This window comes from Elaeis guineensis, chromosome 16 (genome assembly GCF_000442705.2).
Source record: "Elaeis guineensis isolate ETL-2024a chromosome 16, EG11, whole genome shotgun sequence".
Classification (NCBI taxonomy): domain Eukaryota; kingdom Viridiplantae; phylum Streptophyta; class Magnoliopsida; order Arecales; family Arecaceae; genus Elaeis; species Elaeis guineensis.
Genome location: NC_026008.2, coordinates 45,187,188 through 45,214,362, shown reverse-complemented (window position 1 = coordinate 45,214,362; position 27,175 = coordinate 45,187,188). Strand labels below are relative to the sequence as shown.

General features: G+C 44.0%; 2 protein-coding genes across 3 annotated transcripts; both read right to left on the bottom strand.

Moving 5' to 3' along the window:
- Window positions 1–1,764: 1,764 nt before the first annotated feature.
- LOC105059151 (GDT1-like protein 2, chloroplastic) lies at window positions 1,765–7,680 on the bottom strand. Its single transcript, XM_010942372.4, has 10 exons — window positions 7,418–7,680; window positions 6,511–6,670; window positions 6,185–6,368; window positions 5,148–5,195; window positions 4,124–4,220; window positions 3,610–3,770; window positions 2,699–2,764; window positions 2,434–2,484; window positions 2,212–2,316; window positions 1,765–2,095 (listed from the first exon to the last, which is right to left on the bottom strand). The coding sequence occupies exons 1-10, from the start codon at window positions 7,533–7,535 to the stop codon at window positions 2,030–2,032; spliced, it is 1,056 nt and encodes a 351-aa protein (XP_010940674.1). The 5' UTR covers window positions 7,536–7,680; the 3' UTR covers window positions 1,765–2,029.
- A 1,441-nt stretch (window positions 7,681–9,121) lies between these two features.
- Window positions 9,122–14,873, bottom strand: LOC105059150 (uncharacterized). 2 transcript variants are annotated; one of them, XR_012137598.1, is made up of 3 exons: window positions 12,826–14,873; window positions 9,540–10,124; window positions 9,122–9,416 (listed from the first exon to the last, which is right to left on the bottom strand). XR_012137598.1 is itself a non-coding variant. In XM_010942371.4 (2 exons), exons 1-2 carry the CDS (start codon window positions 14,473–14,475, stop codon window positions 9,759–9,761), a joined length of 2,016 nt encoding a protein of 671 aa, XP_010940673.1. In that variant the 5' UTR covers window positions 14,476–14,873; the 3' UTR covers window positions 9,122–9,758. The 2 variants fall into 2 exon arrangements, 1 of the variants encoding a protein (XP_010940673.1); XM_010942371.4 differs by having other exon boundaries at window positions 9,122–10,124.
- Between the last annotated feature and the right edge of the window lie 12,302 nt (window positions 14,874–27,175).

Here is a 27,175-nt window from a genome sequence, read left to right as displayed (position 1 = left end):
CCATAGTTTTTCTTTAGTGTCCATTGCCTGACTCCCATTCATATTCTTAACAAAGAAGCAAGGGGTATTTGGTTCGTAACCAAAATTGAAATTGAAATGGATTGAAATGGAAATCGAAATAATCAAATCTTCTGAATATTTAATTCATGATCAAAATCAAAATCAAAATCAAAATTTGAATCTATATGGAAGAGTGGAGATTGAGTTTTAGATAAATTGAGTCATTCCCATTCCACCTTGAAATCAAAGTCAGAATGAAACTTTTTCTAATCAAATGATTAAAATGGGAGTCACACATTCTAATTCTTGTTCTAAACCTCTATTCTTCCCAACCAAGTACCCTAAATATATTTATGAATAAAAATAAATTCAAGCAAAACATTTTATAAATCAGAAGATGTTCGCATTCATCTTGCCCATTATCTATTGCAGAAAAATATATATATATATCAATAAGCAGACCAAAATCACTCCAGCATCCACTCTAAAAAAACCTCCAAATTAATACTCACGCTGCGAGAAATTCTTTGTGCACCGTGGGTAGAGTAGAAAATCTGACATAGAGTGTACCGCGTCATCCGATTAGTCCATGTATTCACCACTTTCTAACGTGCATTTAATGTCCGTAGGTCGGTTTTTTCATTTAAAAATTTTGTATGTCGAAAATAGTCTTATCTTTTGAAAAAAACTATGACATCTTGTGGTATAATATAGCCGAGAATGTCATAATATGACCTCAAATATCATAATATGAGAAGAATATTTTTGTCCACTCATTTTTCAACGTATATTTAATGCCTGCGGGTTGGATTTTTCATTTGAAAATTTTGAATGATGAAAATACTTTTATTCTTTAGAAAAAATTATAACATCTTGTGCATATTATAGATGCAGGATGTCATAATATGGACATAAAATGTCATAATTTTTTTAAAAGATAGAGAGATTTTTACCGTATAAAATTTTTTAATGAAAAAATCAAACTGTAAATCTTAAATACGTATTAAAAAATGATAACTATATAGATCAATCACATGAGACGGTGTACTCCACTTCGGATGTTCTATACCGCTCTGGTGTACAAAGAAGAATTCCGCCTCACGCTATAGTGTCAGCCAAGGATATTAACCCTTGTACTATAGTCCAGCAATTGTTTGCTTATGACGTTACACCTGCCAAACAGTTATTACCATCCACCAGACCCCATGAATCACAAACACAAGTTACCAGTCATGTAACAGCTAACTTTTTGTTCACGATCATTCTTTTGAAATCATTCAAACTCCACTATTTTTCAGATATGGGTTAGCATTTCCTTTCTCATTGACCAGATTTGGTATTTTCGTGCGATACAGTAAAATCCTTCACAGGCCCAACGAAAAACCGGGAGCTGGACCAAATGGCGGGGGTGATTATGTGGAATCCTTGAATCAAGCGGAAAGATGACAGAATGCAAGCTGAAGTATCCTCATTTCATGGGACACGTTCCTACCAGTCAAAATAAATAGGCAGAATTCAGAATTTTAGGGACGGGACTATATGCACCAACTCTACGAAAAAGTCAGGGCAATAAAAATATAAGATGATTTGCGCCAGTCCATTCTTCAGATATTCAAGTCCTTTAATGGTTTCAATATTTATAGTAATACGTAGTGCCCAATTTTCCAAATGTTATATGGGCTCTCACTACTCAGCAGTCAGATATCAAACAATAACAAACCGACTTATGTGACACCAAATTGCTCATGCATTTCAATACAAAGCTTTTGATTAATGTCTCTCCATTCCATTAAAAAGAATTAATACAATACTTTGGCAAATACAATAACACAGTAGCAACCAGATTCTGATATAAAGAAACTACTTTTCATACATATTTTGAAGTACAACCTCATGCATTCTTGGAGAAAACCATATTCCTCAGGGTCGTCCAACCATTCTCCTGCTGTGCTGCAACATTTTTTTTTTTTCTTGGAACACGGATTATTCCTTTGAAGGCTAAATAATGATTTTGTTTGCACTCTTTGAATTAGAAAACTCCAAAAAGTGTAGCCACCGCGAAAATTAGAAAAAGTAATCCACCAAAATAACCAACCTGATCATAGAAAATTCCATATGAACAGATAAACACATTTCCAGAACATAGCATTCACTTGCAAGCATAAAACAAAGCATGTAATAAACATAAAAAAAGGGTTTTAGTAGTTCTACCAGTTTCTCTGAAATGTATTTGGCTAGAAAAGCTCCACCTAATATTGCAATTGATGTTGCAAAAAGGTGACCGGCAATGGCTCCACTAGCTACACCCCAAGGAGACTACAGAAAGAACATGAAATTGAAGTTACTGATACCGTCCTACCAGAAAAAAGATGATGCTTGCCACAATAAATGATATATATATAAAGTATAAAAGGTGCATTCACATGACCGGACCTGTGCAGCACCCAGAGCAATTGTAGCTAGCATTGACCTATCACCCCATTCCTGAAAAATGGTTTCATAATTTAAAGTTTGGAAGATGATAATCAATGAATGAATCCAAAAGCTCATTTGTGACATTAGCATCACCATGGCATCATGCCAAGAACTTAATCCCTATTCTACTTCATATCTAAGTTCTGCTCGAGCTAACATAAATGCATGCTTGTTCATTTTGATTTTTGAAAATGATGTATGAAAATTAAAAGAGGTTGCTCACCGCGAAAAACACAAGGCTGAAGGACTTCCAAAGGAGTTCAAGAGGATTAGTGAGCTTCTTGGCTACCTGAAGGCATTCAACATGACATCTATCATATAAGCGCAAATGTTACAACAAGCAATTTCTTACAATTAACAATTGAAGGAAACATGGTACTAGCTATGTGAAGTCAATCTGGAATAACAAGGATTACATAGAAAAGTAGGCTAGTTTACTTACAGAGCATATGGGTAAATAATCCATGTTGTTACAGAGCAAACTACTAAATGTAAGCTGGTGATTATCATAGTCAACTCTTCCCATGTTAACACTCAAAAAATATATATATATTTTTGTCAAACCACAGAAGAGTAATCTCTGTCACAGACACTTGTAACTGACATAAGTTTTAGAGTAGGGTATGCCATATATGGAAAATTCATTATTTTAGAGGGCCTTGGCTCCATTTTGCTAACTGAGAATGAATACATGATAAAGTGAAGCATGAGTTTTGCATTTATGTTATCATTTAACATGCACAAGCATGGCGTCTACACTTCCACAAATACACTTGAATATATATATATATATATATATATATATATATATATATATATATGTATCTGCATGTATGTATGTATATGTATGTATCTGTATGTATGTATGTATGTATGCATATGTATGTATCTGTATGTATGTATGTATGTAAATGCATGGATGTATGTATCTGTATGTATGTATATGCATATATGTATGTATATGTATGTTTGTATATGCATATATGTATGTATATATATGTATGTGTATATATATATGTATATTATGTGTATATATATATATGGATACATATATATGTATATTATGTGTGCGCGCGCGCGTATGTATAGAAGAAAAGGGGAGGAACGCTTCTCAGGCTCTGTAGGGCAACTAACCTTTTCCTTCACAAGCTCCTTGGCTTCAACAAGCTCTCCAAGGTCAGAACTCTCTTTATCATTAGTACTTAAATCTGACGGAAGTTCCCATGCATTTTTTATTGACTTGAGACCGAAGAATGTAAGAAGTGCTACTGCCGCATACTCTCCAATTGGCAAAGCTAAAAAGGTTCTCATTGTAAGCAACATTACAAGTAAGTAGACATTTGAATTGACCAAAACAGAAACATGATAAGGAAATTCATGTGTTACAAAAATAAAAATCCATGACACAAGATGGAGGGATTAGGAGCTCAAGAACTTGCATCTATCTGTTAAACCAAAAATTGGATGACAGAAAAGTTGTTTGTCATATTTAAGCATCTAGTTAACTTCTAGAATGACTTATATAGAAAAATAATATCCATTAACAGGTTTCTCTAGATCTGATAAATTATTTTTTTTCTTACTTCAAACTTTATTGATTTTTATCCTCTTGATTCCTCAATGGATATACCAATAGTTCATAACTTACTTGTCTGGAACTGTGCTGGTACAGATTGACAAATCCGTCCTATTACCACAGATAAGACTGTCATAAGTGAAAGAGCACCCATTGATCCAAATAGAACCTGCTCATGGGCAAGAAACCATAAATATAAAGAAAAAGAGCTTTAATATAGAAAAATATTAGTTAAATAAACTTTTGCAAGAGATAGCATGATAAAGCAAACAGTATAAGAATATTAACCTATGGTTGAACTCCCATACTGCAAAACATTGATTTTCTGATTTGCTATTTCTACATATTCTTAATTAGTTGATGAGGTATTAAACGGTAAGGCATGCCTTAGAACTAGCAATAACTGATGAACGTATCACACTCCTCTTTCATAGTTTACATATCCTTGAAATGTAGACTTCTCAGAGTGTGGTGTCTCATTTATCATCAACAAAATACAAGATCCTTATGTATCCTATCCTTTAGGAGATTCAAGAGTAATAATTATCTCCTTGAAAATAAGTGGCTGATTAAGGGATGCAATCAAAATAAGTATTCTTAGTATCCTGTTTAGGCATTAAGAATTTAGCTTATAGATCATGATATGAATCCAAAGCAATGAATCAAACTGTAAGCCAGTTTTGTGGAGTAGCAGAGGGGCTAGAAAGTCTTTAGTATCATATTTTCACATTACATGTTCCCATTATTGAATTGTTTAGATTTTGGCAGTCCTTGTTCCACCAACCATGGTAAATGGACAAAATAGCCAGTGGAAAACAATCATAATAGGGGATTCCATGTTGATTATTTATGATGAAATGTGTTCTTGTGTGTCTAAGTATGCCTATATATGTATGTAAACAGTATCATTTTGTTTTAGAGACAATTTAATTGCATGTTGGATCTCATCATTGATGCTTTTCTTAACTTTCAAACACTAAACTGATGCTAAGATTCTCAACAGAGACACGGTTGTAAATAGGAAAAAAGGATAGACAAGTAAAGCAAGACCACAACTAAGAAGATAAAACAAACATTAACAGGTTGAATCATATACCAGTGCCTTGTCGTATTGCATAGCCAACAATGCAGCAATGAAAAAAGTCTGCAACAACAATAAGCACGAAAGATATAAGGATGATCTTCTTTGTACAAATAATCATCTAAATTATGACAATTTTAGAAAGACACATACTCAAGATATCAGGCCATAAAACTACCATCCAACACATATTTAGAAATCCCAAAATTTTATCAATAGCACTAAAGTCTTGATAGCATTTGAAAATTTTAAGGTAAATACTGATATAATATCACATCATGGAACGCCTCATTATGCAAACACAAGGGAATGCATTTTAATACATTCAGATCAATGTAAATACAACTTAAAATGCTTACAAATTTTTCAACATGTGCCTATAGTCAGGTGTCCCAGCTGGAATCCTAAAATTGATGAGCAAGCACTTAGATGGACCATGCCCATTGGAATTGTGATATGAGCATCTGAAACTACATGGGTCAAGGTATTGATGATTTCTGTAATTTCTGAATGTTTTTGAACCAAATAATTCAGATATAGATAACTATGCAACAAGCAAAAAGCTACAAGCTTAATAGAACTAAATGTCATTAAGCATTGGATTACAACTACAAGCATTATAGAGGCATATGATTCAACCTATATGTAAGATTCAGTATTTACAATTTTTTTTTAAATAAAAATGGCCCATGAATTTTTATCTATATATTCATGAAGAAAGATTCAAGAAAATTTCTTTATTTGTGAAAACCAAAACTCAGGAGGTGCATGGCAATAAAAGCACACTATTTTATGCTTCAAAATTATAAGAGAATGGGCAAGAAAAGCACATTACTTTTATACTTTACATAAGAATAGTTGTAGGAAACTAGTTAGAGAATGAACTAGACATAATCCATGTTGAAGTACACATGCATACTCAAGAACCAATAACAGTATGGCAAGCTTTTGCAGGGGTAAGTATGAACAAGTAGTTCTTGAGGTAAATTAGGTCAAGCAGTGTTTCATCAAAACAGATAGAAGAAAGAAACGAGTTGATGTGAGTTGATCACCTTGTCCCCAATTTCAGAAACAAATATCAATGTGAATGCAGCTGTGAAGCCTGATTTTGCAACCGCCGCGACAAGTGCAGAATGGCCTCCCTTCAAGAAAACAACAAGTGAAAATGCTACTGTGCACACAAGTAGCACAGCAGCAATAGATAGCTGGTAACGAACTCCTGATAGAGGTTTCTCTCTGCCATTTCATAAGTTATACGTGAGCTTGCTCTGCCATTTGTATACACTACTGAAAAAGATTAACGTTCTTTTTTTTTTTTTTTAATTACTGCTGATGAAAAGAAAAAGATGAGCACTTAGAATAACGAAGAACAACTCACGGTTTAGATGAAGTCTCACTCATGGAACCATCCATTAGATTCCTGTGACTGTCTGCTTCTCGTTCTCCTCCATAGCTCCCAGCTCCGATATTGACATTGGATGCTTGAGCTCTGATTATATGACTGGTTGATTTCGACCTTGGTATGCATCTATATCTTACTGCAAACAAGCAAGCTTTTACTAATTTACAACCGTTATCTCTGAAGCGATAACCCGCTATCACATTGCAAAATATAGATATAGGGGGAGAAAAAATAGAGAAGCTACGGAGATTCTCCTTTTTTTTTTTTTCAATACACACAAACGCACGCTGTCAAATAAAGCAAAGATTTGAGCTTTTAACACCATCTATGATGAAATTGCAAGCTTCTCTATTTTATTTCATCTACTAGTACATAGAAATCCATGTTACAAAATTAAAATAGCGTCAGGAATTGCAAAGACAGTAAAAATAGAGAAGCTACGGAGATTCTCCTTTTTTTTTTTTTTCAATACACACAAACGCACGCTGTCAAATAAAGCAAAGATTTGAGCTTTTGACACCATCTATGATGAAATTACAAGCTTCTCTATTTTATTTCATCTACTAGTACATAGAAATCCATGTTACGAAATTAAAATAGCGTCAGGAATTGCAAAGACAGTAGATTTATATTTGAGCAGTAAGAAATTTGTTATCCAAGAGGGTAGAATTACAAACTTTTAGCAATACATATGACGAATCTGGGAGATTTTACTTGCTCAGCTCAATTAGCAATTAGAAGTTACAAGAATTTAACTGGGTCCAGTAATTAAGATGGCAAAAGATTTAGACTCCGCAACTGATAATTTGAAACTAAAGAGGGAAGAAGAATTATTTACCGAAAAAAAAAAGGGGGAAGAAGAGCAAAGGAGGAGTAGCCTTACAGGAGATGGAATTCGTCCGGGATCTTCGATCAAGAAGATAGTGGGACCAGCCGAAGAAGGTTAGAGGAGGGGGTCTCCCACTGGAGAGCACTTGGAACTGGAGATTGCCGCCTAGCATCTTCTCCTTCTCGGCTTATTTCCTAGATTAGCATTCCTATCTTATCTCCCCCTCAACTCTAACCCTATCCCTCATTATTGTTTTCTTTCCTTTTCTTTCTTTCTTTTTTTTTTTTTTTGCTTTCCTTTAATCTTGTTTATGCGAATTTTATTTTTATTTTTCTTAAATATATGTTCGAAGAGACCACTGGCAACCGGAAGGACGAGGGAGAGGAAAGATGAAGCTAAGTCGCTAAATTTCAATTGCATATTGCACAGCAAAGATAATGTTTTTTTTTTTTTTTGGAAAAAAAAAAAAAACGTTGCAGATACGTTCACCGGTGCCCGGTTTAGGTGCCACTCATACTTCAATCTGTCCCACCAGTCGCACTGGTGCCTTTTATTAATCATCATCATCCTCATCAAATCTTTCCAAATTAGTCCCTTCTCTACCTTTGATGCTATTATTTTAGTATTATTCTGATAGGAGAGGGCCAATTTTAGTTTTAGCATTTTAGACTCTTTCCATACCAGGAGAACTGTACATGTATAATACTAATAATTATGATAATTAAAATTTTCTGTTTGGATTCCACTTCGTGGTTCGAATTTATTTATTTATTCCCCATGCTAAGCAGAGTTATCGTTTTTCTTCTCGTTTATCAGTATATTTACATTTTGAACAAAAAGTCTCTCAAAAGCTGCAGTCCCCTATTCTCTCTAATCCCTCAAGAATCATGGATCACTCTCCTCTACTTAACAAAGTTGAATTTCTAAACATCCAAATATCCATGTCACCATGTCTCTCTCTCTCTCAAAAATATATATATATAATTAAAACTTCAAAAAACACATAAGAGGAGTGAGAGTTGGCTATGGAAATATGGATCAACTGCTGAAGTATGAAAACCTGTGAGAATTTTCATTTCAGAATTCTTAATATTTATTTTCAGAAATTCAGATTTAAAATTTTGAATTAGATTTTCTCTATCCTCTTCTTAGTCGCATCAAAAGCAAATATAAGGTATCATAACTAGAAAATATTATGAACTACAAAAATACCCCTATCTTTAGAAATGGCTAAATACTAAAGTAAAGATATTTGGATAATTAATATTATAAAATTCTATAGTGGTGGTGGAGATACAATAACGATAACGATGGGCAAGGGTGATGGGGTGGTGGCGACCATGATGATGGCGCAGCCGTTGTACCTGATGGCTTAAATATGCGTGGTGCATGCAAGGCTTTGAGGCAGGTCAAACTGCAACCTCGAAGACATGTTAGACCCGTGACATTGTTTTTATGGATAGGCCCGCGACACCCGGTCACGCAACCATTCTGCAAGGGAGGGTGTTTTCTATATGGTGTATTACTCTTTTTATTTTGATTCTGTTTCTTTTATTCTAATATAAACTTCAGTCCACTTTACCCAAAAAAAAAAAATTGCGTTCGCATGAGAAAGAACGAGAGACCAGACCGCATATCACACATAATTATCACTTTTGAGAGAGAGAGAGAGAGAGAGGTTGCGCGTCACATACGAGACGGGGGTTAACGTCAATATGGAGGAAATGCAGCACACTGCGACATAGAAAAGGTTGGTATTATTTTACCCAAGACCAAAAAGGGTTGGCAGTAGAATGATCACATGACGACGATACCGGAGAAAGAAACCTGAACAACACTGGATTGGGAAAAGAAAATCAATGTTCACAGAAGTTAAAGTGAGACAATATACAAGAACTCGCAACAACATCCTCACGTGAAAATAACTTTCTTGCAGTGTTCCCGTGGTCTGTTCCAACTTTGATGATCCAAGTTCTTCTAGCACTCATATGGCTCCCTCCTAATTGTACGGGTGCAAAAGTTTCACTGATGAAAGGTTGCTCGTGTATTTGTGCTGAAGATTAGGATCCACATAATTTAGCCAAATTATCAGAGCAAATCGACTAAATGGCTAAATCCAAGTATCCAAAATTGAAAATTTGTTCGTATTGAGCAAGGACAAGAGAGAGACGCTCACCGAAACAATGCCGGTGAAAAATTACACCGCAGGGAATCGTTCATTATCAGAAAGAATGCGCCGACAAATCTCACTAACGTTGGTCAAAATCAGTTTCCAGATGCTTTACATTACCTATCCCCAGAAGGCTTAAGGATTTCATCTCGCATTGAACACAGATAGCCCAGGAATTTACTTCCAACTAGCATCTTCCCATGGAGCTGACATGGTCATGTCCGGTCACCGCTCCTCTCTCACAGATTCAGGCCCCTGTCTCGTTTTGCCTAGCCTCTTCTTAGATTTGCTTTTATTCTCCTGCAACTTCTTTTTCTTTGCTTCAGGTGATATCCAAGTATAATCTGGGGGTATCAGGAAAGGGTCCTGGATATTTTCAACATGGTTGCTGGATCCAGATGATTTTGACGATTTCTTCTGATGGGAGGATCCCTTCATCCACTGAAGCCATGAACTTGAGGGTAGTTTTTTACTCGGGTAGTTCTTCACAGGACTTGAAGGTGGTGTGGAGAAATCTTCCAATGGCTGTAATTCTTCGAACTTGGTAAATGTGACCAGGACTCTTATGGTCGGCACAACTGGAATGGCAACCTGAAAATAACTACCATTTACTCAGGGGCTGCGTGAAAGAACATCAGAAATAAAATGATTGGGAGATTCGTAAATTTACAGGAAGAAAAAGAGCTCAAAGGGAAATGCAAAGTTGCAGAATCTAACGCATGATAAATCCACTGCTGGATTTCATGACCTGCATCAAACTAGATGAAAAGGCCATGGAGTATGCGATTAAAGATAACAGGCCTGGTTTAAGCCTAGTCCACATTAAGCGAAATATTCAATACAGAAGACATAGCACTGCGAATTGACCATGGGTTCACAAGCATCCAATAGTCCACGCATACCACTTCAAACAATAAGCAAAGCCCAGTCATTTACACTTCACCCCACTGATATACTTGTGTCATATATTCAAGGTTGCTAATGATAACCTGATTTAAATACAAAATCTGGCCTGAAGCAGGGTAACAAAAGAAGAATAACTTAAACTTTGCAACTACAAAAATCTGGGTGATCAATAGCTCCTCTAATTGGTCGTACAAAGATCCTATCATAAAATAAGCTAGCCATTCAAACGTTTACACAATAACCAAGCAAAAATTTTTTACTACAAAAAAGGGAAGGTCTAAAGGTCTCTTCCTAACCTTATTAACAATGTAGCACTCTTTGAAAATGCAAATTACTGTTGTCATGCTAGTTATTTCTATATGTAATAAATTCCTCCATAATTGTGGTCGCCGGCCATCACAACTAACATCCTGTCAAATAGTGCCATCAAATGTGGATTAGTTCCAATTCTGAACTCAAGAAACAGAGCAAACTTTTTCTCCCAGTTAAGGACCCCAGTGTGATTTCACAAGCCATGCTTCTCTAACACAAACCGGTTCATCAAACCTGCTTTATATCTAAAACTTATAATAAATTCCTAGTTAGCTACCTCCCAATAACAACCTTCTACAGAATATAAAAACCTTTTAAGAACCTGGTACTCCATTCATTCCTTTCCCTGCGGCCTGGTAGTGCATGCTTGAAGTCATTTATTTACCAATTAGGACACTTCCAAGTTCCAACCCCTAACAGAACCCCCAGCGAATCCCAAAATTTAAAGATCATGTAAACAAAACCTGAGAAGCCGACTAAAGAACACAGAGGACCAACTCAACTGACAGACTAAAGCCTCCCAAATATTTCCAGCCAATAATATCATTTGCTCAGCTTGACCACAGATGCGAGAAATCATAAGGGCATAAAGAAAGTTCTCCCACATAAAGGTGACCTACAATGGATTCAGACTAGAATCTTGTAATCAAAATAATACCAAAGGTAAACACAACAGGTTTACCAAATTCTGTATTCAAGGATAGACAGCAACAAGCCTTCTTAAATTCCACATATTGCCGCCATGAGAAGACAAAAACATGATACGCATGTGCTGCTGCACTAAACTTAGTACAAATTTGCCCCAAACCAGAAATCAGTGATAGCTCTGGCCATATCTATGTCCGTAGCCCTATAAAAACTCGGCTGCAAAATTCTAAGTTCAAACACTGTATCTCTAAAGGTGAACCAATAATGGTTCGTGAACAAAGCATCTTTTTTCCAAGTTCATCCACAAAGAATCTTTTTCCTTGTTCTCCAATATCTATCAGGTAAGCCCTACAGAAAATTACTGGTTCGTGTCAATTTACTGGTTCATAACATGTGGATGACCAATCCATCTGCCTAGAACTAGCATTTCTCTAGCATCTGTTTAGGCTATTTATTTCCTTGGCTGCACCTCCTTCCAAAGTAGTTCAATAGAAGCAAGGAAAGAGAGTCATCCACATATCAAGAAGAGCACCTAATATAAAAAGGCTGCAGAGAATGACTGTTCTGGATTTTTCATATTAAAACAGACATGAAAGTGCAAATAGTAGCTTTATGTTGTTATCCGAGGAATTTCTGATGTTCCAATTTTTGAAGATTACCTGCAGAGATGGATTAAACCAAAAAGGTATGGAAATCAATGACTACACAAGGATGGAAAGCTATGCATACAAAGGCGGGCGGGAAACAAGCAGTTTCTTGTATAAGGAACAGATGGCAGATACATAGTGAGAAGAATATGCAAAATACTTTGCTGATTAACAGCATAGCTGTCTTAGAATTCCATCTTAAATTGACATGCTAGCGAGATCCACTATGAAAACGAAAAATTAGATTAGAAAAGTCAAGCATTTATCAACCATCAAAAACTTAAACATCTCCCCTTTTTCTCTACTCAGGGTACCTCAAAATGATGTGAAAGATGTTAATGGAACTCTCTCATCCGCATATATGTGCACCATCATGAAGGCATGCATTTTAGCATGCAAATCAGTGTGATCAAGTACTTGTCTTGCAAGTCACAAATTATTTTCGCTGAAGACAAAGGCTGTCTAAAAATCAAGATAAAAGTTGATTATTTGAAGCACGCATGTTCTACTAAAACATACTGATAGCAACACGCAAAGATCTATCTAAAGATACAATATATCACAAAAAGAATTGGCAGATACAGAAATGGCGGTTACTAATCTATAGAAGTTCCCAAAAGACATGACCTATTACAGCTAGTATGATGAAACTACAGCTAGTGATTAAAGAAGGATGCAGGAAGGATTATCATCACAAACAATGGATACGGAGACTGTTTGCTGAGCAAGTCATTAAAGATAATCAAAAGACGCATTCAACATATATCTTTATGACATACCTTGACTGGAAAAGTCCCGGAAGGAAGTTTTGTAGTTAGTAGTTCCCTCAAACGACGTATAGCTTTCACCTTATTCGAAAGTATGTCAAGCAGCGGCAGAAGCTCCTCAGTCCTCAGTGGAAAGTTGGGAGATAGCCAGAGAACAGGAGTCAAACCTCTCTTGAACTCGCTCTCTTTCTCTTGGTTACCCTTTTTCCGTCGACCCCCATTCGCTAAATTCGCTGAAGATTTCTTCGAATCCCTGTCCCTTGCCTCTTCTAGGTCCTCCCTACAGCAGGCAATCTCTATGGAATGCCTTCCCTGCCTACTACTAGTCCTGGCTGGAGAATCCCCAAGGAGGTCACTCACCTTCTCATCTATACAAAGCGAGCTTCTTGGCGGTGCCATCTTCTGCTGCAAATCCAGCTTGTGGTGATTATGATCTCCCTTCTTTCCCTGGTCGCCGAGCCACCATATCTTATCTTGCTTCCTTCCATCAATGCCACAGCTGCTCGCATTGTCCACTGGAATTTCTTTCGGCTCGTAGCAACTCCTCCGGTGCCCGACTAAGTCATCGGAGAGATCTTCGTCAATCGTATCGAGCGACTCCATTTTCAAAGCGATTTCCAATTGCTTCCGCTCCTCAGCGGTCAAGATACCCTCATACTCATTGTTGTCCGTCTCATTGTCATTGGAAGAAGAGATGACGGCCTCCTCATCGTTGGCCGCCGCCGCACGGGGAACGCGCCGGGACTTGACGCTCACGACCACATGATGCATGTCATACACCTTCGCCTTCCACGAGCCGACGGCCTCCGAGCGCTCCTGCCGCCTCCAGGTCAGCTGCGGCAGCAGCACAGCCCGCGTCACGTCGATCCCCGGCCGGACGATATTCGTCTTGGACATGGCCGAGACTTCTTGCTGGACCTCGGCGTCGCTCGCCGGCGCTCCGGCGCCATCGAGAGCATTCACCACCTCCTTATCCTTATGCGAGACGATGCACAGCGATCCGGAAGACACCTTGCCGTCCTCCGAGCCCTCCCCGAGGAAGAGAACGCTCTGGTTGGCCCGCTGAATCTTGAATCCATCGAATCCGGAAAGCGTCATGTCGGCCCGCAGATTGGAGCCCCTCTTCCAGATCTTGTAGGTGTCGGATGGGGCGATTCTTGAGATGAAAGGGATGACGGAGCTCTCGAAATGGAAGGTGATCTCCATGTAGAAGTCTCTCATTCTCCGCATGGTAGCGATGACGCGGGGGAGGCGGCGGCACCACTTGGCCCAGGCCTGGGGCTGGTGGTGGCGGACGATGATGCGGGCGATGTGCTCCTCGCGGGCGCAGATGGCCTCGTGGAGGGCGCTCCAGCCCTGCTCGTTGTGGAGGCTCCAGTCAGCTCCAGCGGCGATGAGGATCTCGGCGGCGGTGGCGTCGCCGAGGCGGACGGCGAGGTGGAGAGGGGTCTCGCGGTTGGGGACGTCGCGGCGGTCGAGAGCGGCGGAGATGACGTCGGCCTTGGCCTCCTCGGCGAAGGAGTCCGCTTCGGTACGGATCTCGGTGGGCTCGGCGAGGCGGGGCAGGGAAGAGATGATGGACCTTAGGGCGTCGTAGTCGCGGGCCAGGACGGCCTTGTGGGCAGGGCTGTGCAAGTACTTGGATGCATCGATTCCGGCCATTCTTTTTTTTTTTCTTTTCTTTTCGTCTCTTGAGAGGGAACCAACAAGCTCTCCTCTTCAGCCCAATGATAACATAATTTTCCCCAAGAAAGAAGTAAAAAAGATTGAAGCCAAGAACTGGGTTTACATAATATATATAGAGATGAAGGCCAAAATATGAGAAGATATGGAGAGAGAAAGAGACAGAGGAATCAAGAAAGGGAGAATAAGGGAAGTTCTTAAAGGAAAGAGAAGGAAAAGGAAGAGGTAACTTAGAGATAGAAATTTACATTACTCTTTGTCTGGTGTTCTTGACTTTGGAGGAGGAGGAGGCGGAGGCTGGAATTGGATGTGGCTAAAGAACAAAAAGATGATAGCGCTCATTTTATAAAGGAGGACATGGGGAAAAGGGACGGAGAGGGAGAGGGAGAGGGAGACGGGAAGGGACGCAGAGGAAAGTTTTATGAGGGCTATGCTCCCCAGGAAGCCACGCAAAGGGATACCAACCCATTTTCAAATACTGCTAGACGTACTTTTTTTTTTTTTTAAATTAAGATATGCTAAAAATATACAAATCATTGGGCCTGTTATTAGATTGGGTTAAGATCGAATATTAATATATTCATATTTATATTTATCTTATTTGATCATATTTATATTTTATATTTAATCAATAAAATATTAATATAAATATTTTTTAAATATAAAAATTTATATTTATATTTATTTGAAACTGACGAGGATATAATTCAGACACAAAATATCGATGCAATTACGAATATAAGTTATATAATTAAATATTATAATTATAAAATTAAAAATATTATTAAATACATAATAAATTTAATTAATAATATATTTATATAATTATATATTATTTTTAAAAATTATTAAAATTTATATAAAAATATATAAAGTTATATGTATATTCGAATATTCAAATATGATTTGAATGATTGTTTATTTATATTCATATTTATTTATTCCCAATAGATATGTATATAAATATAAATATTATTTAAATTTTTAAATTTTTATATATATTTAAATTAATTTAAATATAAAAATAAATTCAAATAGATACTGTTCATATAAACATTAATTTTTTTTTGACTATACATTTGGGTTTGGGTCGGTGCTTCCTCGTCTGCTTTTCCGGTTTCCATCGACGACAGCTTTGCCATCAAAACAACGGGGTAAATTGGTTCGTTCCTTTTTGCGTGGCGTTTCACGGGGCAGCCCATTATTTTCCCGATTTTTCGGTTTTCCCTCCGCCCAAGTTCTAACGTCCCTGCGTACACGGATCCGCTTCGGATTCCGTACGACACGTGTTGAATAAAATATTTGCTGTTTGATGTTCGATACGCTGGTCCGTGAGGATTCCGTCCTCTGCCTAGTGGATTTTCTGGCAACGTGTCGGCCCAGCTTGGGAGGTACTCGCACCGTAGTACGGTCACATAAACGATTTAAAAGGAGGTGACGTTTCCAGAGACTCATGGATACGTGTTGGTCGCGCACTTGTGAATAGATTATTCTGCTGTTCGGGCTCCACACGTGAAACAGAATCCAAAGATCAGACGGCCTAGGTCTCTTCGCGCTTTGAATTTTCACAACTTTGTTTGGGCGCGGGAAGTATTGTGTCCCGGGGACCACCGTTGCTAGTCCCATGGTCTTGAACCGTTTGGTTAAGGTTCTTTCCATCCTCACATCGAGGCTGACCGAAAGCAAGAGCAGGCATAAAAAGAACTTGAATTATTGGGACGAGTCAGGGGAAGACTGCAAAGAGTTCCTTTTCCTGGGAGGGTCAAAGATGCCACTGTTCCTCCTTTCTCTTTTAAAAAAGGGTCTTCAGAGCTACGTGAGCGACAGAATTGGTATTGTAGGATGACAATGGACTAGTTAAAATGTTATTTTGCCTGTGCTGATAAAATTATGAAAATGATGGAACCATGAGCTTTCGCGCAGGGGAGAAATTATACCCTAAACTTGGGTACCACCCCTGCAGTGCATTTCATTTTCGCCATGTAGCCATTCTGGTCATGTCTAGAAAATTTTATGAAATGTAGAGTATTTGAATAGAATGTGACAACTGCAAATAGGCACTTTGTTGCGGCCAATCCCCCCATCGCCCAATCGTCGGTGTCGTACACCTGCAAGAAAAGTTCTCACAGACCGAAGATGCCTCCGACGGAGATCCTCCGATGGTTAAGTCAGAGAGAAGACTAGGCAACAATAAAAAATCAGGGGCTCAACGAGAGAGAGAAAGAGAGCTCGAGAGCTTAGAGGCGCTTCTCGAAACTTAGAACTTCCGAACTTCAGGACTTACCAAGACTGTTGCCTTACCCCGTTTTATAGTGGAATGCGATATGGTCCCCTCATTAATGGTACAGACAACTGAGGAGTTGTCAAATCGCCTTGGACTGTCAAATCGCCGTGGGCTGTCAAGTCACTGGGATCAATCTGTGTCCTTGACAGGATAATGCCCCAGAGTGGCCATGCCGCATGTTCTTGACAGGACAACTGCCCATAGCGGTCGTACGGCATTTGGGTGGGCTGGTCGACCATACGTCGGTATCCGGCTGCCGGGACGTCGGGTAATGATCTGGAGACACCGTCGGCTGGTCTGGTGCCTTGCAGAAGTCGGATGTCGGCTGCCACCTCTAACAGTGAGTCGGTGATTTGGGCTCGATCGCTCGACCGGTCGGAAACAGTATGGGTCTGTTCGGCCGACATACCTTTGACTGTATATTGTCGGCAGCCCTTGTTGGCAGTCATTGTCGGAGTCGTCGGTCGATAGAGTCGTCGGTCGGTAGAGTCGGACGTCGGTCGGACAGGTCCGAGGGTAAGTCGGCGTACAGGGGTCGGTCGGTATATCCTAACAGCTGCCCCCCTCCACTCCTGAGTCGGATGTCGTATTGACCAGCGTTTCCACATGGGCGATGGCTTTAGGCAAAAGGAGTAGTTATCCATCACATCATGCTCCGACTCTGGCGACCGTATCAACGAACGATCCGGTGTCGGACGTCCCATTAGGAACGTGAACTGCCGTCTTCTTGGGAACATGGACCGCCGTCTCCTTGGGAATGCGAACTGCCGTCTCTTTGGGAACATGAACCGCCGTCTCCTTGGGAACACGAACCGTCGTTGGTTAACGAATTTTGAGATGCGATTTTTTTCACCATGTGTCAAGGGGCCATTGGGCCGGAACTGTTCACGCAAATGGAGGTGATGTGGCTCGATCCGGGGGCAGGTGTGTCGAACCGTCGGATCGAGGAAGGGCCCAGGTGCTGCCACATGTCGGCATCTGGGAAGCCCTCGTCCGGCGTGCTTTCATCTCGACCGTTGAAGGGCCTTATATATATGCGGCCACTTACATCCAAAACTTTACTTTTGCTGTAAATCCATTTCTATCGCTGAGGCCTTGTCGACTTGTCCCCCAGTTCCAAGTAATTATCTCCGTGCTCTCCCTTCGAAAATTCTTCTTGAAGTTTTCTTTTCTGTGCCTGTTTCTTTGCCTCCTTTCTTCTTTTCCATTTTTCTCTTTGTTCTTCTTTTTGGGGCTAGCGTAATGGCTAGGACCTCTCCTCGAGGAAGTCAGTCGGGAAACCCGACCGACGATTCTCGATCGACCCCGGAGGTGGAGGCTTCTTCACTTTCGGGGCAGAACGTTGAACGGCTCAAGGAGCAGTACGGTATCCCAGAGCAGTTCGGACTCTTCGCCCCTGGGATCAAGGGTCGGGTTAACAATCCGCCTCCGGGTCAGGTGGCCTTCTACGTCGAGGACCTTTGGGTAGGTCTTCGCTTTCTGATTCTGGAGTTCGTCCGGAACGTCTTAGAATACTACGGGCTTTGTCCGACGCAACTGGCGCCGAACTCAGTCCGATTAATAATCAGTTTTGCTCTGCTATGTCGGCTTTTGCCGATCTTTCCTCGTATTTCTCTCTTTCAGACGTTCTTCGTCCTCCGACCCCATCCAAAAGCCCGAGGGTGGTGATTCTTCAATCCCCAGAAGGGTCTTTCGTTCATCACCGATCTTCCATCGTCGATCCACGGGTAGAAGAACTAATTTTTCTTTGCTTCCTTTTCGCTACCTTGGGGGTTTCCTTCCCGTTGGGGCGACCCTCGGATCCAGTCGAACAAAAACAGTCGGGTGGAGGACGGAGATCGAGAGGACTTTCACCGGCTGAAGGATGTGTTGGTGCCGAAGCAGAGGGAGCTCGTCACCGAGCAAGCTCTGTACGACGTCGGCCTGAGTTCGATTCTCCATTTAGGTACATCTCAGTCTGTCGGTCGTCCTTTTGTCTTTTCTATCCGTCTTTGGACTTGCACTGACCCATTGTTGAAATTGCAGGGATGCCGCCAAGAGTGAGGCTGACCGACGTTGACATTTGGCAACATGCGGCGAGGAAGAAACCGGCGCCCGGGGTCGGACCTTCGCGGCCTCCCAAGAGGCCTCAGATAGCATCGCCGACTAACATTGCGACGGTGGCAGTGCAGCCCGACACCGAACGTGCATCGGGCTACGAGCCGATCATCACCCTGTCGGCACCGACGGTGCCACCCGGAGCACCGTTCGAGGAATGGGCGACTGAGGAGGCAGTCGAAGGAGCGTCGGCTCCCCCACCCACTGAAGAGGTTCGGGCTGAAGCACGTGAGCCCGAACGACCTACGGCGAGGGCCGTCGCGGCCTCGGGAGGGACCCAGTCAAGCTCGAGCTTCCCGTCCCTCTCTGATTTTCGGGCCTGGGCGGCCGAGCGAGGGAAGGCTCCGATGGCATCGGGCGATGACACAAGGTCGGCCGGCCGCGCCGCATCATCCGACGTTCAGCTTCCCGAAGGAGCGTCGGCCCTGGCCAACCATGATTTGGCCAGGAGGTTGTGCCAGGCAACCATTCTCCCGACCGATCGGGAGATCATGAAGAGTCGGTTGGTGACCGACATGCTTTCTTCCTTTTATCCGACTATGATCCAGGTGAGCTCCTCTTCTTCCTCTTTCCTCTTCATTATTATTTTCTATCAGTTCAGTTTTTTGACAACCGACCTTCTATCGACAGCTGATTTACAATATGTCCGAGCTGGAGGCCAGGTATCGGAGGTTCGGCGACTTTCGGGCAGTCTGGAAGAAAAAGGCTGAGATCGTCGAGGCTGAGAAGGCGACGCTGGTCGACCAGCTGAAGCAGTCGGTCGACCGTGAGGCTAGGCTCGAGGAGGAGATCTCCCGACTTAGTAACGGCCTAGCCGCCTCAGAGGCCGAGCTTCAGTCGGCTCGTGAGCAGATCCAGTGCAAGACCCGCTCCGTCCACCGACTGCGGTGGGAGTGGGACGGCTGCATCAGGGAGCTCGAGGTCGAGCGCAAACAGCTCCGCATTAGCCTGGAGAACCTGGCCAAGGCCGAGGAGAACTTGTCCTCCGCCCAAGCCGACGCCGACATAGCGAAGGTGGAGGCGGAGTCGGCCAAGGAGGCACTGAGTCGGGCGGTGGAGGACTTTCGTGGCTCGGATGAGTACCGAGAGGAGCTCCTCGAGAGCGGCTTCACCTCCTATCGGGTGGGGTATGAGGATGCCCGGGATGCGATTCAGAGTCTGCACCCGGAGCTCGACTTGAGCGGCATCTTTCCTCCAAGGTCGGAGGACCAAGCCGCAGAGGAAGAGGCCGACCCACTGCCGATGGAACGAGTTACCGAGGATGAGGCGGCTCCAACCCCTGGTCCCTCCCCGACCTGAGCGGTCACGCCGGTTGCTCCCGAAGTCCACCCGATGCAAGAAGTCGACTCCGACGAATAGTCGGGGCATTTGCCCGTTATCTTTGTATTTCTTTTTTCTGTTCAGTCTTTGATATTTGTAATCGGATTTCGTCTCACTTTTTGTAACCGGACTTCGACTCAATTTTGTAATCCGGCTTCGGCCCAACTTTAACTTAGCAAAATCAAAGACTTTTCACACTTTTTTCCATGTGTGGTTGAATGTGTTTGATCGTCCGAACCATCTCTGAGTGCATAGGTCATAGCTCCGACATATCTCGCTAGGATGTTTGGTAGGGTCTAACGTCCGCCATCCGGACCTTGGTCGGGCATGTACGTCAGGCCGAGTGTTGATCGATTGGCGAACGTAGCCCGTTGGCATGATCATTCCGTAGAGTCAGATGGTCGAGTAGTGTCCGACGTATACGGATAGGATAACAATGAAGAGTCGAATATCCGTTGTCCGACCCTTGGTCGGGTGTGCACGTCGAGATGCATGATAAACAGTGGCAAGCCGAATATTCTTCATCCGATCGTGACCAAGTCGGTTTGTCGTAAGTCGAATATCCGTTGTCCGAATTTTGGTCGGACGGGTACATCGCGGTGCATGATAAACGATGGCAAGTCGAATATCCTTCGATCGGTCGTAACCAAGTCGGTATGTCGTAAATCAAATACCCGTTGCCCGGATCTTGGTCGGGTGGGTACATCATGGCGTATGATAAGCGGTGGCAAGCTGAATATCATTCGATCGATCGTAACCAAGTCGGTATATCGTAAGTCGAATATCCGTTGCCCGGACCTTGGTCGGGCGGGTACGTCACGATTGTCTCGGTATTTTGCCCTTCTCAGTTAAAGCTAAGTGGGCAAGTTAGCCAGTCGCGTTGGTCGAAGCTCTTTGCCTTCAGACGTGAAGGCCGTTGGTTCGGCGATCGAGCCGTAGGCTCGGCGTAGATTCGACGATCAAGTCGCAGATTCGACGATCGAGTCGCAGATTCGGCGATCGAGTCGTAGATTCGATGATCGAGTCGTAGATTCGACGATCGAGTCATAGATTCCCATCGAAATACAGGGACCAAGTCGGGACATCGAGGCCCGTATTTTCGATGGGGAGCCAAACTTCGGCGGGGAGCCAAACTTTGTAGACTCCAGAGTTTTGAAATTGTATTATATTCCGAGCAGGAAGGGCATACAAAGTTCATTGGTAATACGACTTCAGGTTGTCAGCATTCCAGATCCGAGGAATGGCCGTCCCTTCCAGGATTTCAAGTCGGTAGGTGTCTGACCTGCAGGTGTCTGCAATCTTGTAGGGTCCTTCCCAGTTTGGGGATAGTTTTTCTTGATCCTGAGGCTTCGAGACTTCCGCCTTTTTCAAAACCAGGTCTCCGGGTCCGAAAGATTTTGGCCTGACTTTAGTATTGTAGTATCGGGCCACTCTTTATCTGTAGAAAGCCATACGGAGTTGAGCCTCGCGTCAGAGCTCGGACAGGAGGTCTAAGTCAGCTCTCCGACACTCGAAGTTGCTCGGTTCACAGTATTGCTCAACTCTAGTTGATGGTAGCCCGATCTCTAGTGGGATCATTGCCTCCGTCCCATAGGCCAGGTTGAAAGGAGATTCTCCGGTCGGGACTCGGGGTGTCGTTCGGTATGTCCACAGGATCGAATGCAACTCTTCGATCTAGAGGTCTCTGGCTTCATTCAGTCGAGTCTTCAGCCCATGCAGAATGGTTCGGTTGGTGACTTCGACTTCCCCGTTGGACTGTGGATGGCCGATCGAGGTCAGTCTGTGCGTGATATAAAATCTCGCACAAAACTTCCTGAAATCATTGTTGTCGAACTGTCGCCCATTGTCGGTGATGATGGTGTGCGGTAGTCCGAACCTAAAGATGATGGACTTCTGGACAAAGTCTTCTATCTTACGCTCGATAATTTGCACCAGAGGTTCGGCCTCCACCCACTTGGTGAAGTAGTCGATCGCGACAACTATAAACTTTCTTTGGCCGGATGTCGGAGGGCAAGGGCCGAGTATATCGATCTCCCATTGGGCGAAGGGCCATAGGACGACAATGGCAGTTAGTTGGTTGGCGGGCCGGGGTTGTAAGTTCGCATACTTTTGACATGGCTCGCACCTCCGAACCAGGTCAGCCGCATCTTTCTTCATGGTGGGCCAGTAGTAACCTTGTCGTAGGACTTTGTAGGCCAAGGATTTGCCCCCCAGGTAACTCCCGCAGATCCCTTCATGCACCTCCCTGAATGCGTAGTCCGCGTCCGTCGGCCCCAGGCACCGTAGCAAGGGGAGAGAGAACGACCTTTTGTAAAGTCATCCATCCATCACTACATACTGGGAGGCCACCCACCGGAGTCGCTTGGCTTCCACGGGATCTTCGGGGCTGGTTCTATCAGTCAGGTACTGAACGATCGGATCCATCCAGCTTGGCTCGGTCGTCAGTTGTAGTACCTCCTCAGCCCTGTCGATGCTTGGTTGCTCGAGACTCTCCACAAGTGTTCGGCCCAAAGTGCCATAGGCAGATGTCATAAGCCTGGAGAGCACATCGACCCGAGCATTCTCTGACCTGGGAATGTGGGAGATCTCGAAATACTTGAGGTGTGCCACGAGATCTCTCACCTTCTAGAAATATTTCATCATGGTCGGGTCTCGCGCTTCGAATTCGCCTTTGACTTGCCCCACAATCAGCTGAGAGTCGGAGAAGGATCTGAGGCTGTCGATCCTGAGCTCCTTCACCACTCTCAAGCCGGTGAGAAGTACTTCATACTCGGCTTGATTATTGGAAGCTTTGAAGTTGAATCGAGGGGCATACTCGGTAACCACTCCCTCTGAGCTGGTGAGCAGGAATCCGGCCCCACTCCCTTGGGCATTGGAAGCTCCATCTATATGTAACACCCAGGTTGACCCGGGGTCAAATTCAGAAGTCGCAGCTTCTTTGGAGCTCCCACCTTCCGATATTTGGTCGGCTGTCAGGCATTCCGCAATAAAGTCAGCCAAGACTTGGGCTTTCAAAGCAGGTCGTGGTTGGTACTAGATGTCAAACTCGCTCAGCCTCACCACCCACTTTGCCAGTCGTCCTGATGTGTTGGGATAGTGGAGGATCGCCCTCAGGGGCGCGTTGGTGAAGACCACGATGGCGTGTGCTTGGAAATACGGACAGAGTCATTGCGCGGATATGACCAAGGTAAATATCATCTTCTCCGCCCTCGAGTATCGAGTTTCAGTCCCGTAGAGCACTTTGCTGGTGTAATATACGGGCTGGTGAGTTCGATTCTTGTTCTCCCGGACGAGGACCGAACTGGCAGCCTCCGGGATGGTGGCCAAATAAAGGTACAATATTTCTCCGACCTCTGACTTTACAAGCAGGGGCGGAGAAGCCAGGTACTTCTTCAAACCTTCGAAGGCTTGCCGGCACTCATTCGACCAAGAAAAGTCTTTCATCTGCCTCAGGATTTTAAAGAACGGGAGACATCTCTCAACCGACCGAGAGGTGAATCGGCTGAGCACGATGACCTTTCCGTTAAGGTGCTGCACCTCTTTTTTAGTGTTTAGGTGCCGCATGTCGATGATCGCCTTTATCTTCTCGGGGTTGGCCTCAATTCTGCGTTGAGAAATGAGAAACCCGAGAAACTTTCCTGAAGCTACCTCGAAGGCACACTTAGTCGGATTTAGCTTCATCCGATGTCACCGAAGAGTGCGAAGGTTTCCTACAAGTTTTGGACATGATTTGAAGCCTGTGCGGTCTTCACTAACATGTCGTCCACGTACACCTCCATATTTTGCCCGATTTGATCTTTGAAGATCTTGTTGATGAGGCGTTGGTAGGTGGCCCCGACATTCTTCAGACCGAAGGGCATCACTTTGAAGTGATAGTGGCCCTTGGTGGTCACGAAGGCCGTATGCTCTTCATCCTCGGGTGCCATCCGGATCAGGTTATACCGGTGAAAGTATCCATGAAGCTGAGCAGTCGATAACCGGACGTCGCATCCACCAATTGGTCGATCTTCGGTAGGGGGAAGCTATCCTTCGGGCAGGCCCGATTCAAGTCGGTGTAATCGATGCAGATCCTCCACTTTTCGTTGGCTTTCTTCATCATGACGATATTTGCGAGCCAGTCGGGATATATGATTTCTCTGATGAAGCCCGTCTCGAGTAGCTTGTCCACTTCCTCATCGATGGTCTTCTGTCTTTCGGGGGTGAAGGTTCGTTTCTTCTGTCTCACCGGCTTTACACTAGGGGCGATGTTGAGTCGGTGAGTTATTATTTCTGAAGGTATGCCGGACATATCCGCTGCCGACCAAGCGAATACGTCAGTGTTAGCTTTCAAAAGCTCTATCAGCTGCCGTTGCTCCAGATCGGACAACTGCGACCCGACCCAGACGACCTGTTTAGGATTCTTGATCATCGGGATGGAAATCAGCTATTCAGCCAGTTCACCCCGCTCCTCCTCTTCCCCTTGGTCCAGCTTGTCGACCGTCAGGGAGTCTTTTGATTCATTGCTTTGAGTGGAGATTTGGAAGTACTACCAGGTGAGTTGTTGATCCCCGCGTATTTCTCCGGCTCCGTTTTTAGTCGAAAATCGGACCAGAAAGTGGTATGTCGAGACTATCGCCTTGAGGGCATTTAGTCCGGGTCTTCCAAGTATGACGTTGTAGGCCGAAGGTACTTGGACGACCGTGAATGTCATGTGGACAGTGCTTTGCTGTGGTTCGATCTCAGCTGTCACGAAAAGAATAATTTCTCCTTCCACCGTGACGACTTCTCCGGCGAAACCCACTAGGGGCGTAGAGACTCTCCTGAGTCTGTCGGTCGGCAGTCGCATTTGGAAAAAGACTGAGTAAAATAAAATATTAGTGGAGCTTCCATTATCAACAAGAATCTTTTTTACATCATAGTTCGCTATCATCGTCGAGACAACAACAGCGTCATCATGGAGAGTTTGGATTCTCTGAGCATCCTCATCTGTGAAGAAGATTACATTATCCTGACGCGGCCTCTTCGTCGACTCCTCTTCGGCAGTCGTCCCCCGATCCAGTCGTTTGGAGATCATGTTGATGACCCTAGCCGTGGCTGATTATTCGCTGCCTCTTCAGTCGGTTGGGGTTGTTGGTCAGGAAGGGACCGAGCCGGTAGATCCCTTCGGTACTTTTCGAGATACCCTCGTCATATGAGGGCCTCTATTTCATCCTTGAGTTGGATGCATTGCTCGGTGGTGTGACCTTGGCCCCGATGGAACCGACAGTTTTTTCTCTGGTTGAGGTCCTTTGCCTTCAGAGGCAGGGGCCGTCGTAGGTATTCTGCTCCTTCAATCTCCATCAAAATCTGCGCACGAGGAGCAGAGAGAGGAGTGTAGGAGTCATACCTGTGATGCGTCGGTCTCGGACTCCGACGTCGGGGCGATCTCGGGCTCCGTCGTCGGGGCGAGACCCGTTTATCAGTTGGGTTCAGCAGTAGCCCGATTTTTCTTCCGCTTCGTCTTTTGGCCCGTACCTTCGGTCAGGCGCCGGTCGGAAGCTCCTTCGTCCACACATGTATTTGTATGCGCGCTCCAGCAATTCGACATATGTCTGGGGGAGGGTCTTGTCCAAGGAATATGTGAACTGGGACCCCCTTAGCCCCCTCTTCATGGCTGAGATAGCCATGTCTTCGTTGAGGTCCCGGACCTCAAGTGTGGCCGCATTGAATCGGGCCATAAAATATCGGAGCGTCTCGTTTTCTCCCTGTTTGAAGGTGAAAAGACTGTCCGAGGTTCGCGGTGGCTTCCGGCTGGTGTTGAAGTGGGCCACGAAAGAATGCTCGAGCTGTCCGAAGAAGTAGATACTCCCTGAGCAGAGGCCAGAGTACCATGCCCTGGCAGCTTTACGGAGCGTGGCAGGGAAGCCGATGCAAAGGAGGGCATCGGTTGCCCCCTGAATTGTCATGAGAGCCTTGTAGCTCTCCAGATGATCAACTGGATCGGTGGAGCCGTCGTAAGGCTCCACATGAGGCATCTTGAACCAACTGGAGATCGGTTCATCGAGAACAAATCGAGAGAGAGATTGGGTGGTTCGAAAGTCAACGTCGTTCGAAGACTTCTGACCATCCGCCTGGAGTTGGGCAAGCCAGCGGTCGATTTCTTCGAACTTACGTTCGTAGTCGTCCAACCGTCAGTGTTGTGAAACTCCAGGGGTCGAACCTCCCGACGAGCTTGAGAGTGAGACGGACGGTGTCCGCGGTCGCTTCTCCTTCCTCGCCCGCTCCAGTAGGGAAGGAGAAGGACGCCGAGACTGGTGAGTGTCATGCTATGGCCGCCTCGCCCCTTCTCAGTGGGAGCACTGAGATGGCTGCCTTTGAGGAGGAGACGGAAGTTGACGCGGACATCGGCGGCTGCTTCTGGACGGCAGAGGGTGCACCGTCGATTGTTCCGCCTATAGTTGCGGCAACTAAGTCGGTTGCTGTTGGAGGTTTTTGACCGCATCCGTCAAAACGGTCATCTGCCGCACGATCGCCGCGATCTGCGCCTCTGTGGTTACCACCGAGTGCGAAGAGCTGGGCTCCGCCATGGATGGTTAAGGAGGGGCCTCTTCCCGACGGGAAGAGCGCCTCGCCGACCCGGTAGCTCTCAATCGCTGAGCTCTGATTTTCGTCATTTCGAGAGGTTTTTCAAGTTCTGTGGAGCTCGCTGGCTTACCTCTGTCGAATACCCCTACCTGGCGCGTCAAATCTGTTGTGGCTAATCCCCCCATCGTCCGATCGCCGATGTCGCGCACCTGCAAGAAAAGTTCTCACAGACTGGAGATGCCTCCGGCGGGGACCCTTCGACGATCAAGTCAGAGAGGAGACTAGGCAACAGTGGAAAATCAGGGGCTCAACGGGAGAGAGAGAAAGAGAGCTCGAGAGCTTAGAGGTGCTTCTCGAAACTTAGAACTTCCGGACATCAGGACTTACTAAGACTGTTGCCTTACCCCGTTTTATAGTGGAATGCGATATGATCCC

Coding starts and splice junctions, on each gene's coding strand:
- LOC105059151 (XM_010942372.4), bottom strand. CDS start 7,535: ATGCTAGGCGGCAATCTCCAGTTCCAAGTGCTCTCCAGTGGGAGACCC. Junction 4,221..5,147: donor TGCAATACGACAAGGCACTG/GTATATGATTCA, acceptor GCCCATGAGCAG/GTTCTATTTGGATCAATGGG. Junction 3,771..4,123: donor ACCAGCACAGTTCCAGACAA/GTAAGTTATGAA, acceptor GAACCTTTTTAG/CTTTGCCAATTGGAGAGTAT.
- LOC105059150 (XM_010942371.4), bottom strand. CDS start 14,475: ATGGCCGGAATCGATGCATCCAAGTACTTGCACAGCCCTGCCCACAAG. Junction 10,125..12,825: donor CCGGGACTTTTCCAGTCAAG/GTATGTCATAAA, acceptor AGTTATTTTCAG/GTTGCCATTCCAGTTGTGCC.